Genomic DNA, 13,262 nt, shown 5'->3' with positions numbered 1-13,262 from the left:
TTTTATCCCATTCAAACTCTACATTATGAAGCAAGATGATCATAATATGTGATTTTTAACTTGTATATATCAGTTTGTGGTGCATCGAAAGCTGTATTTTTTACACAAAAAGAGTACAAACTAGAGCACATTTCACGGAATCTAGATGACTATGTTGAATTTGGCACCATAAAGGTGGAGGTCTAAGAAAAAAATCATAGTTGAGGGGGGTAGATGTAATTATCCAAACAAGAGGGGGATTTTTGTAATTTGACCATACCTCAGGGGGGTGTTTGTAATTTACCCTAGTAAAATATTATAAGTATTTTTTTTATTAATAAAATTAAATTTATGGAGGTTTTTGTAATATATTTAAACTATGAGGATCTATATGTAATTAAAAATTACATTAAAAATTAAAAAACGTTATTTCGTTTTGATAAAAACGTTTCTTTCTTTTTAGCGGTTTTTACTTTAGTTCTTCGTCGTCAACTGGTTGCGATCTTGTTAATCCCGCTGATGATTCGTGCTGAATTTGGTCTGTAACAGAGCCACCACCACCACCGCCACCACCACCACCACCACCACCACCATTCCTCCTTTCATTTTAGTTTTCTAATTACTTTAGCGCCGCCTCACAAGCAGCCCTCGACCTACCGTCAGCGCTCCGTCGGCCGTCCGCCGGCACACCCGAGCACGATTAGGCTCTGGTTTCTCCGTAATCGAGGTCCCAAATTTCCCGATCTTCAAAACCTAGCTGCCGAATTGCATCGTAAGAACTCAATCTCCGCTCCGCTCCACCTACTGATGTGTAAGGTCTCCATCACTCAATCTCTCTAGAAATACGCAAAAGAACCACAGATTCTAAATTGCTTGGATCTATTTTTGTGCTGCATTGTTTTTTTCCCTCTGTTTTGGAAATTTATCTGACTTTTAGATAATTGATTATTGGATATCAGATCAATGTGATAATGTTACGATCAAATTTTGAAGCCCTTTCGATTAATTTTCTCCCCATAATGCATCCTTGATCTTTCTCTGATAGCTTCTATTGATGCATCTATTGATCCTTGGTAGATTGTAATTTCGCACATCAGTTACTTCATGTGACGAGGTTTGTCTAATTCCGTGCATTTAGTCTAATTTTTGTCTACCCCTGTCAGATTGTTCGTTCCACCAATTAGAGTTGTGCACTTCAAGACCTTCAAGACCGGGTTAACCTGTGAAGCATGGAATCATCCGGTATGAAAACTGTTTTTGTAGATTTAGATTCTATTGGTTGGTTTTTTTATTCTCTTTTAGAAGTTTGAGTGCCTTCTATAGAACATAAATTAATTGAAGGAGAAAAAGAGAGGAATAAGATACGACAGAGAAATCAAATATTGGTCTTATTGTACCCTAGATATGGTCAATAAGAATTTATGTGACGATTTCTTCTGCAGTTAAGTAAGGGGCTGGCAAGTTCTTGCCTAGTTTTTCAATTTTAATGTCTACATTTTCATTTACACGAAAAGCTGATTAAATGGGCATTCTCATATAGACATTGTAGATTTATGAAGTCAGTTTTCAGGGGGAATTTGTTCAAATGATTTAGTGTAATTACCAGTGCACAATATTAACAACGAAAGCAATGAGCTGAAATTCAGCAAAACAAAGTTTCAGTTAACCTCTATAATTAATGGGATATCATAATATAGGTTTCTAGGTGAGATTGGGTGAATTTGTAGCATTTTTCATCACTTCACTGGGAAGTGTCAGATGTGTTCTTCTATTAATATGATTTTAACAATTGATAGTGATTTAGACCATTCCTCTTAGGAACTTTTATCAGGTGGAACATATCAACATGATACCCGAATCTGCAGAAATTTATTGTTTTTCCATTTTTTGTTTCATTAAGCTTGTATCTTTGCAATGATTAACTAATTCCCTTTGTAGTAGATTTGTATTGCGTCTTTATTGTATCATTTATTCGATAAAAATTAGATACGGGGTTTGTTTTTTACCATCTTATCTCTTTGTCTGAAGACAAGGGCCCTGAGTTTATTATATGGGGTTTATATTTGAAAAATATCAAGTTGTCTACGTACAAGTTGCTAAAATTCGGCTCAGAACACCACCATATAATGCCGAAAAAGATATTGTAACTCGTACTGTCTTTTTTTTTTTTTTTTTTTTTTTTTGAGTAAATTCAAGTCCATTACAAGGGGAAGTAGGGGGGGGGGGGGACTCGAACCCTAGACCTTTACCCTAGACCTTTACAAGGGGAAGTAGGGGAGGGGAAGTCTATTGTAACTCATGCTGTCTTAATTCATCATAATCACCACAAAAAACAGCAGATTTTGTTTACTTATTTCACTCAACTACTTCGCACCAGTGAGAGGAATAGACAAATTTCAATTGAATTACTGTACTTCTATATTTGCCTTCTGCTCGCAACTAACAAATTCAGAGACCATGCGTACTTGTTTATTTTATAAAATACTAGTTTTGTTTTAAAATTTGGATATGTTTACTTAAGTTTCCATATTCCTTTTCCCCCTAATTCTTGATTATGTTTTATTACATATTGCAGCTGGTTGTCTAAGGGATACTTCTGTTGTTGTTGTCACATTGGAGTCAAGTGAAGTGTATATTATCGTCAGTTTGTCTACTAAGACTGATACTCAGGTTATCTATATTGATCCGACAACTGGGGCTCTTCGTTATTCTGCAAAGCAGGGTTATGATGTTTTCAAGTCCCAAAAAGAAGCATTAGATTATGTCACCAATCATTCAAAATGGCTTTGCAAGAGTATAACATATGCAAGTGCTATATTAGGCTATGCAGCACTTGGCAGCTACGCTGTATTGCTGGTAGCAACAAGATTGACTGCCGGTATACCAAATTTGCCCGGTGGAGGATGTGTTTACTCTGTAACTGAGAGCCAGTGGATTAGAGTTTCACTCCAGAATCCTCAACCACAGAGTAAAACCGAAATTAAGAATGTTCAAGAACTGACTGAGTTTGACATAGATGGGAAACATTACTTCTGTGAAACTAGGGACATAACTCGACCCTTTCCAAGTCGTATGCCAGTGCAGAACCCTGATGATGAATTTGTGTGGAATAAATGGTTCTCCGTGCCTTTCAAAAACATTGGGCTTCCCCAGCATTGTGTCATTCTTCTGCAGGTTTTTGTTACACTATCTTCATATTTGTACTATCAAGACATTCGTTTGACTCACTAATTGTTCATTCTTTTGAAACTATGCTTAGCTCATCTTCCAGTGTCGGGCCACATTGTATTGTATTCTTCAGCTGGATCATTTATAAAGCCAAAAAGTTGTTTATCAAAAGATGTATGCCTATTTCTCTTTGGCGAGTGATTGCTATCTATTTAATTCATCTTTTGGGAAATAAATATTTTAGATTCTACCGGTGCTTCAGAATGTAGAGAGTTGTGCTTTAATTGGGGTAGGGAATATATCAAGCTGTCATATACAAGCTTTCTATTTAATTTGTCTTGGTTCTTCTGCAAACTTTGCTAGCCAAATGCAAACTTTACTCAAGTATAGTTGTCTATACTTGAGTAACCTTGTAACATACTAACATCACATCTTTCTGTACCTCCAATTTTGGTGATTTTCTACTTTTTGTACAAAATCTCCATCACTTTGCTTATTTATATGAACCAGTCACATTCATTAGTACTCAGATTCTAGGGGGTCCAGCATAACTGGACAACTAGAGTTCTTGAATTCTTTCTGAATATGACCTACTAGTTCTTGGTGGATGACATTCTCACTTAATTGTTAACCAACATACAGGGATTTGTTGAATCCAAAACTTTTGGTAGCCTTGGGCAGCAGGAGGGGGTTGTTGCACTCACTGCTCGTCGTAGTAGGTTGCATCCTGGAACTCGGTACCTAGCCAGGGGTTTAAACTCATGTTATAGCACAGGTAATTCTTCTTTGATATCTACTAGCTTTGATACATTGGTTTTCTTTCTTCTTTTGCTTGCAATTGCTCATAGTTGCTGTTGCAGAATGTACTTAAGAGTCTTACAAGGAGAAGAATGCTATTTATCTGCCTGCAAATCTGTCTATTTTAATGCTATTGGTCTTTATTAGTTTTTTTATTGCCCAGTACATGTTTCAGATTGATGTTTTTGCATTATCTTCAACTGGCAACATTATTTTCTAAATTTTGCATGGATGTGCACTTGATATGGTTATATATTCTTCACCATATCCTTATTCACAACATCGTTGAACAAGATTAAATTGGGTCTCCTAGTTGAATTTATTTTCTGACCAAATAATTTTGGATATTACTTTCACTTTCAACAGAGAACTATTCTTTCCAAATAACTAACAGAAAAGTATCTTAGGCACCGTGGCCAGGGTGAGATTTTACGTTGGAATTGCTCCATATAGCAGAATAGTGGTCACGTGTCTGCTGTTTATTGGTTAAGTTGCTGATTCGCCGGAGGCGAAATTGTTGAACATCAATTTTATTGTACCAAGAATAGGTAGCTTATGATGATAACATATATTTTGATGCAAAGTGGATTCTTTCTTCCAACTTCTTCCTGATATACTCAAGATGTTTTTCCCATCAGTTCCTTTTTTTTGGCCTAACCACCTATAGTTATATGTTTGTGCAAGGGCATGTTGTTTTATATACTTTATTTTATTTTGTGTTATTTTCTATGTCACCTCCTATTTTTTTTTTTTTTTTTTTTTGTTCACCTGACGGGGGGGGGGGGGGGGGGGGGGGGGGGGGGGGGGGGCAGGGGGGCAATAGCCTTACTTTTTTTTTTTCACCTGACGGGGGGCAATAGTCTTACTTTTTAGTCATGTATCAGTGGTATTTATCATATCCAGTTTTACAATATAATGCTAATGCAATTCACATTTTTGTTTGCGTTGCGTACTTTTCCCCTTTGCCTCTCATGTACTTTGTTGTTTGGGCAGGCAATGAAGTTGAGTGTGAACAACTTGTTTGGGTTCCCAAAAGAGCTGGTCAAAGTGTTCCATTCAGTACGTATATTTGGCGTAGAGGCACCATTCCTATGTGGTGGGGTGCTGAATTAAAGCTTACTGCTGCAGAAGCAGAAATATATGTATCGGAGCGTGATCCTTATAAAGGAAGTGCTCAGTACTATCAGAGGTTGTCTGAAAGATATGATGCACGAAATTTGGATGCAGCTGTTGGTGGTAGTCAGAAAAAAAGTGCTTTGGTTCCAATCGTATGCGTCAACTTATTAAGGAACGGAGAAGGGAAATCAGAATGCATTTTAGTTCAGCATTTTGAAGAATCCTTGAATTATATTCGTTCCACTGGAAAACTTCCTCATACTCGAATTCACTTGATAAATTATGATTGGCATGCCAGTGTAAAATTGAAAGGTGAACAGCAAACAATTGAAGGACTATGGTATCTTCTAAAGGCACCCACAGTTTCTATTGGCATTGCTGAGGGCGATTATTTACCTACTCGCGAAAGGATTAAGAATTGCAAAGGTGAAATAATCTTGAATGATGACTATGATGGCGCCTTCTGCTTAAGATCACATCAAAATGGAGTAATTCGTTTCAATTGTGCGGATTCTTTGGATAGAACAAATGCTGCTAGTTTCTTTGGTGCTCTCCAGGTTTTTATGGAGCAGTGTAGACGGTTAGGCATATCACTTGACAGTAATATGGCTTATGGTTATCAATCAGCTGGTAACAATGCTGGATATGTTGCTCCGTTGCCTCCTGGCTGGGAGAAACGGTCTGATGCAGTGACTGGGAAAGCATATTATATTGATCATAACACTAGGACTACAACCTGGAGTCATCCTTGTCCAGATAAACCGTGGAAAAGATTTGATATGACCTTTGAGGAGTTTAAGAGATCAACAATCTTATCACCTGTATCTCAGTTAGCTGATCTATTCTTAACTGCTGGTGATATTCACGCAACCTTATATACGGGTTCCAAAGCCATGCACAGCCAAATTCTTAGCATTTTTAACGAGGAAGCAGGAGGCAAGTTTAAACAGTTCTCTGCTGCACAGAATATGAAAATCACCCTACAGAGAAGATATAAGAACGCAGTTGTAGATAGTTCGCGTCAGAAGCAATTACAGATTTTTCTGGGACTAAGGCTCTTCAAACATTTTCCTTCAGCCATGATACATCCTTTACATGTATGTACTCTCTAGATTTGAGCAACTAACTTGCCTCTGTAGTTCATGTCTCCTCACTGTGATTGTTGCTTAGGCTGTTCTTGGTTTTTGTTAGTTTTTATTCTCTTTACTAATCCTCTTCTCCCTGCAAATCCTTCTCTCATTAAGGTCTTCATATCACCAGAATTGCTTACTCAGAAAGCTTCTTTTGAAATTATGATACTCATCTGTCTACAATTGAATATAAATGAAATCTTTTGCGTTCCTTTGCTACACTGTTGAATGCTGAGCAATGTTAGTATTAATTTCTAAACGAAGTCCTCAACCTCTTTTAGTTTTAATTTCTAAACGAAGTCCTCAACCTCTTTTAGTTTTTGCATTGTCATCTTGAGTTTAAGTTTATCAGCTGAATCTTCTCTTATCCTTTTAACTGTAATATTAATGATGTTGCTGAAATCAAATTTTAGTTGTAGTTCTACTGGTCCGAACACTTGAATCTTGAAGCTGATGGAAGAAAAACTTGACATTAATATATATTTAAAAATCCATCATATCTGAACTAGAATTCCAAAAGAATCCAAGCTGAGGTTGAAACAATTAGGAGGCAGCTTTTCTGAATGACTAAAACTAATCCGAGCACATCTTTTAATGCAGTTTGATTTTCTGAAAAAATGTTTAAAATGCACCTGTCATGATATATATATATATGTAGATTAGGTGATCTTTGTGTTAATGGATGTGTGATAAAATAAATTCAACAGCACATATGACTAAGTGATTTGATATGTTAATGTAGACTGTCTTCTCTATTTTACAATCTTTATTAACTAGATCTCCACTTCGTATAATGACTCAAAATTTAACTGAGTCTGTGAGTATGATGTTTGAGGTTCAGAGGATTTGGGCTGTTCTTTGACTGTATTTTATCATCCTTCATCTGTCATTTGATTATTGTAATGTAAGTGTGTTTGCAGTGAAGATTATAGAATGGAAAAGGGGTTGTAAGAACTGTTAGAAGATGTTAAAATGATCAGAACTGTCAAAATATCTCGATCAATTGTACGCTTTCACTTTAATTGAAGATCCTATCTTCGTAAACCGGATTGATTTATGCCATGTTATGCTATAGCCACATGCTGAAGTTAGCAGTATTGATGATTTCTGTTGATTACCACAGGTTCCTTCTCGGCCTTTCGGATGCTTTTTGAAGCCAGTTCCAAGCATGTTTACATCTTCTGATGGTGGAGCCAGTCTTCTGAGTTTTAAAAGAAAAGACCTTATATGGGTATATGATTTAATTTTGTTAGTGCACTTAAAAGTTGGTCTCCATTTTCTGAATTCTGTTAGTTGAATCCTCGTCCGATACCAGTTAAGATGCCCATTGCTTTTCTATGTATATACCAGGTTTCTGCACATGCTGCAGACGTGGTTGAACTCTTTATCTATCTTGGCGAGCCTTGCCATGTTTCTCAGCTTCTTCTCACTGTTGCGCATGGTGCTGATGATACTACTTTTCCATCAACAGTTGATGTGAGAACTGGGCGCTATTTGGATGGACTTAAACTTGTTCTTGAGGTCTGGTATACCTCTATGTTGATCCTCAAACTTTCTTTGACCTTTTTGTATATATCTATGCCTTTTTTGTCATGTTTTTCCGGCTGGCTTTCATTTAATTTCTTGGACAAATATAGGAAATTGTTTAGTTCTTTGCTGAATCATTTCATGTCTGTTTGGCCTAGAAGAACGTATTGCTACTGTATATAAAGAGTTACAACGGTTGTAAGTCTGCCCAGTCTAACTTGAGGGTTACAAAGGTGTAGGTGCACATATTGTGTTTTCTGGCTTTTGCATTTTGGAAGCTATTGAGCTAGACTTGAGGTTAAAAGCATTTGCAAATGCTGTAATGTCTTTTACTTGGGGAGCCATAAGATGATTTTGTGTGTTGAAGAAAAAGTCTGAAATAGTAAATTAGGGGTATGGCTCTTTTTTAGTCTTGGTCTTTGATCTATACTTGGTTAACATTCTTTTACTATTTTTGTCGAAGAGATTAAGTGGTACTGATATCTGCAGTTGAGTTCTCTGTATCTTCAGTTTTCCTGCTTGTTTAATCACTTTCTTTCCCCTTCTGAAAATAATTAAAATCATGTAACAGAAATCTAATGGCTGGTTTTCTTTTCCTTTATTCATTCCTCATTTTGATTTTTGCTAATGCCGACGTTTCATTTATCATTTTTACATATTTTGCAATCAGAAGAAATCTAAGTTCATTAGAAGTACTGAAGTAGGTTTATTTTTGTAAGATGCTGTGTTCAGTTAGCCTTAATGGTTTTTTATTTGACATTTAACTATTCACAGGGAGCTTCTGTACCTCAATGTGCAAATGGTACAAACATTGTGATACCATTAACAGGACCAACCAGTCCTGAAGATATGGCTGTCACTGGGGCAGGTGCACGTTTACATGCACAACAGCCCTCTAACCCGTTCATGTTATATGATTTTGAAGAACTGGAGGGAGAACTTGATTTTCTTACTCGTTTCGTAGCGGTAACATTTTACCCTGCTGTGCCTGGAAGAGGCCCAATGACACTTGGTGAGGTATGAACTGTCAAGTGAATGTTATCTGAAGAACTATATTGAAAGGATACCATTATTCAACTTAATTATATGTGCAGGTAGAGATCCTTGGAGTTTCTCTTCCATGGAGGTCATTATTTTCTCATGGCGACGGTGCTGCTAGATTTATTGAACACGTAAATGGTCAAACAAAAGAAATAAACCCTTTTCTGTCCGAAACAAATTCCAATACATTAGCTGCTGTCGTAACAAATGATAGAAAGCCTCCATCATTGCAGTCAGAATCATCAGCCATCCCGTTGATTGACCTTCTGACTGGAGAAGTAATACTTCCAGACTCTAATTCTCAGCCAGTTGCAGAAAGTGTTGTTCACGAGGGGAGTGACTTACTTGACTTCTTGGATGATGTTGTCACTCAGCCAGTTTCTGGTGGAATGAACCAGTCCAAGAATGTTTCATCCCAAGGACCTTCAGATAATGGTTCTCAACAATATATTAGATTGTTCAAACTTTTAGCTGGGCCTGACTGGGTATGTTTGTTTCTCAATTAACATTCAACTTCTACTGGTTTGCTGCCTGCTGAATGTGTATTCTCATTTGAGTCTCGTGACATTAAGGCATCCTGATATTCAAATTGATTATGGACTTACATTTTTAGTTAGACCCATCTATTACGGGTGCTTCACGTTCGTCTTTGATGAATCTAAATAGGTTATTCGTTGATTTTTCTCGGTGTTTCATTCTGTTGTTTAAGTCATCCAAAATATATCTTTTGAATTCTATTATTTTGATTTATTATCGAATGTGCTTCATTGACCAACAGATGCTAACTTTGTGCATTATTTCTGTCATCGATAAAAATAGCAGGATAGAAGTTTAGATTTCATGGAATCTATGAAGCTGGAAATAGAGCGTTTTCGGCTTAATCTTTCTGCTGCTGAAAGGGATAGAGCCCTCTTATCAATAGGCATTGATCCTGCTAGCATAAATCCACATATGTTGCTCGAGGATTCATATATGGGACAACTATACAAGGTGGCAAGCTCCCTTGCATTGCTTGGGCAGGCTTCAATAGAAGACAAAATTACTGCTTCAATTGGGCTTGGAACATCTGATAAAAAATCGGTTGATTTCTGGAACATTACTGCAATTGGGGAGAGGTGTTCAGGTGGTGCATGCCAAGTTCTTGCTGAAACTGGGCATGCTGCTGGTGCATCCTTGACGTCATCATCTTCAATGACTTCGGAATCCATTTTTGTCTGTACTGAATGTAGAAGAAAGGTTTGCAGAGTTTGTTCTGCAGGTAAAGGAGCTCATCTGCTTGCATCTTATAACTCAAAGGAGAATTCAGCTTACAATGGTGTAACTAGCCAAGGAGGATCAGTCCATGGAAATTCGGCTGATGCATCTTCAAATCACTCAGCAACCCTTGATGGGGTTATGTGTAAATCATGCTGCAATGAAGTTGTCCTTGATGCACTGATTTTGGACTATGTTAGGGTCTTGATTAGCCAACGGAGAAGAACTAGGGCGGGTGACGCTGCAGAGAAAGCACTCTTCCACGTATTTGGATTGTCTTCGAGAAATTTAATTCCTGAAAGAGACGAATTTCTAAAGAGTCAAGGAACTGCTACTAAGGTCTTAGAGAAGTTAACAGATGGAGAAGAATCGCTTGCAGAGTTTCCATTTGCCAGCTTTCTACACCCGGTATTTCTATGAATTCCTATATAATATATCAAGAAATTTTATGCCACCTTTTCACTTGGGAAGAAAATATGAAGTGTTTTTGTCTGCGTTCATGGTGCTCAGAAATGCTTATTTTTCATATATACTTCAATCAGTTAGCTGTAACTTTATATTATGTAGGTTGAGACAGCAGCAGGTTCAGCACCCTTGTTATCATTGGTTGCTCCTTTAAATTCTGGGTCACAAGAATCTTACTGGAGAGCACCCCCTAGCATCTCGTCTGTGGAATTTGTCATTGTCCTCAGCGATATTTCTGATGTCTCTGGTGTTGTCCTTCTGGTTAGTCCATGTGGCTATTCGATGTCCGATGCTCCTACTGTAAGTATATGCTCTATGACTGCACTCTGATGTCAGTTTACTACCTACCAGAATTTTGCTTTATTTATTTGTATCTTTCTGCTTTTATGCAGATACAAATCTGGGCTAGCAATAAAGTAGACAAGGAAGAGAGAACATGCACAGGGAAATGGGATATGCAGTCTCTGGTTACATCTTCATCCGAACTTTGTGGTCGAGAAAAGTCACTTCAAGACGGCAAATTGCCTAGACATGTCAAATTTGCCTTCAGGAATCCTGTCAGATGCCGCATCATTTGGGTGACCATGCGTCTCCCAAGACTTGGTTCTAATTCTGTCAACATTGAAAGAGACTTCAATCTTTTTTCCATGGATGAAAATCCCTTTGCGCAAATCGACCGGCGTGCGTCCATTGGTGGAGAAATTAATAGTGATCCATGCATTCATGTGAAAAGAATTCTAGTGGTTGGCAAATCTGTTGGAAGAGAAATAGTGTCGTCCTCACAAGGTTCTGACCAAGTAAATGTGAAAAACTGGTTGGAGAGAGCTCCACCACTGAACCGATTCAAGGTGAAACTGAAGTTTCTTGCCACTATTTATCATACGATATTTTTCTTTTATGAAAAAAACTAATTGGCTGAGAAATATCTAGGTTCTCAGAACTATTTTCTATTCGGATTTCAGAATCTGTTACACATTAATTGGCTGAGAAATTGCCTTTGAACTTTTCAGATTCCAATTGAGGTCGAAAGATTAATAGACAATGATCTTATTCTGGAACAATTTCTACCACCAGCTTCACCTATGCTTGCTGGATTTCGTCTGGATGGTTTCAGTGCAATAAAGCACCGAGTTAACCACTCGCCTGCTTCAGATGTAGATATAGATGGTAGTAACTCTCTTTTAGACGAGAGGCTCACAAATCCTGCCGTGCTCTATATTCAAGTCTCCGCCCTCCAGGTACTGCAAAGATGTTTACAATTGTGCTGTTTAATATATCATTTCAAACTATTTTTATTTATTTTTAAAATAACTAGTATTAGGTTTATTCTGGCTTAATTAAGTTGAGCAGTTCTTCAAACTCCTAAATCTTTTCCAAAATATTGTTACCCGCCAGGGCATATGGCCAAGGAGCAATAATGGGCCATAGGAACCTAATTTTTCACCAATTTTAAAACCCGTCAATTGTTCAATTCTTGATTAGCCAGTTGCTAAAAGAATTTGATAACGTTCTTAAACATAGATGTTACATTAGGGAAGGCTCTAGATAAGAGGCTTTGGGCTACATTGTAGGTTCACCACATGACAGGAAATTACAGCTGTTACTGCAAATTCCTTGCTAAATTATCTCAAGTATTTAGGCCTCGTTTGATTCCCAAGATAAGATTATCCAATCTTATGAGAAATTAAAATTGTATAATTACACTTTAAGAGATTATTTTTCCATAATTGCAGGCTTGCCATCCCGAAAAGTGACTGCAATAACCAAACATCAAATAAGACCTAATTATTTAACCAATCGTGACTTTCCTTACCAACCAAACGAGTCCTTGCATTATTTTCGTTTTGGTTGTTCTAGATCACAAATTAGGTCTCAATTTGGCTAACATTTTGACAACGAGTTACCACGTATCTGTTACTCCGTGTACATTTTCATTCATATTACTTAATTTTGTATTTCATAACTCAATCCACCATTTTTCTCCACAGGAGTCCCACAATATGGTCACTGTTGCAGAGTATCGTCTACCAGAAGTCAAAGCAAACACACCCATGTACTTTGACTTCCCTCGCCAGATAAGCACTCGTCGTGTAACATTTCGGCTACTTGGAGATATTGCTGCATTTTCCGATGACCCGTCAGAACAAGATGACTCGGAATTCAAAGCTTATCCATGGGCTGCAGGGCTGTCTTTGGCAAACAGAGTTAAGTTGTACTATTATGCCGATCCTTACGAATTGGGGAAATGGGCCAGTCTTTCTGCTGTCTGATTAACACACATCCAACTCTCTGCACTGAAAAAAGGCGAATTCTTGAGAATCTCATTTTATTTCGGTATAGTACGTTTCTATTTTCTTTGCTTGATTGTTCGAACATTAGAGTTGGGAATGCTGCCATTTTTTTGTAAATTAGCAATTTGTGATTCTTCTTGTTTATGGTCTTGAGTTTATGTAATCGAATTATTCATTTTTTTTTTCTTTCTTTTTTTCGTCTTAAATGTGTAATGTTGTATAAGGTATAAAACCGACATCCTTCGTTTGGTGCGATGTTGCCTGCATTTTACCTGGTGTTTTTGCCAATGGAATGTAGGAAACTACGGTCTCTTGATTTCATATTATTTGCCCATCTAAAAAAAAAAAAGATTTCATATTATTTGTAAGGGGTTACATAACTTAGCACTATCATTTTATATGTTATAATCCAATAGCTTATATATTATAATAAATCAAGAAATTAATTCTTAAAATTCAAAAATAAATATAACAAATTATATTTTGTAATAAA

At 37.1% G+C, this 13,262-nt stretch overlaps 1 protein-coding gene across 5 annotated transcripts; it reads left to right on the top strand.

The window, feature by feature from the left end:
- The first annotated feature begins 385 nt into the window (after nucleotides 1-385).
- SAC9 (sacI homology domain-containing protein / WW domain-containing protein) lies at nucleotides 386-13,090 on the top strand. 5 transcript variants are annotated; one of them, XM_012998759.2, is made up of 14 exons: nucleotides 386-790; nucleotides 1,143-1,221; nucleotides 2,555-3,153; nucleotides 3,790-3,922; nucleotides 4,939-6,158; nucleotides 7,315-7,422; nucleotides 7,542-7,712; nucleotides 8,493-8,735; nucleotides 8,813-9,244; nucleotides 9,579-10,421; nucleotides 10,581-10,778; nucleotides 10,871-11,326; nucleotides 11,489-11,716; nucleotides 12,467-13,090. In XM_012998759.2, the coding sequence occupies exons 2-14, from the start codon at nucleotides 1,209-1,211 to the stop codon at nucleotides 12,746-12,748; spliced, it is 4,926 nt and encodes a 1,641-aa protein (XP_012854213.1). In that variant the 5' UTR covers nucleotides 386-790; nucleotides 1,143-1,208; the 3' UTR covers nucleotides 12,749-13,090. The 5 variants fall into 5 exon arrangements, with proteins under 5 accessions (XP_012854213.1, XP_088673248.1, XP_012854214.1 ...); XM_088817122.1 differs by having other exon boundaries at nucleotides 409-795; XM_012998760.2 differs by having other exon boundaries at nucleotides 418-790; nucleotides 9,582-10,421.
- Nucleotides 13,091-13,262: the final 172 nt, after the last annotated feature.

This window comes from Erythranthe guttata, chromosome 1 (genome assembly GCF_056151865.1).
Source record: "Erythranthe guttata isolate IM_541 chromosome 1, IM_541, whole genome shotgun sequence".
NCBI lineage: Eukaryota > Viridiplantae > Streptophyta > Magnoliopsida > Lamiales > Phrymaceae > Erythranthe > Erythranthe guttata.
The sequence above is the reverse complement of the archived record's forward strand: the minus strand, read 5'-3'. Positions and strand labels throughout refer to the sequence as shown.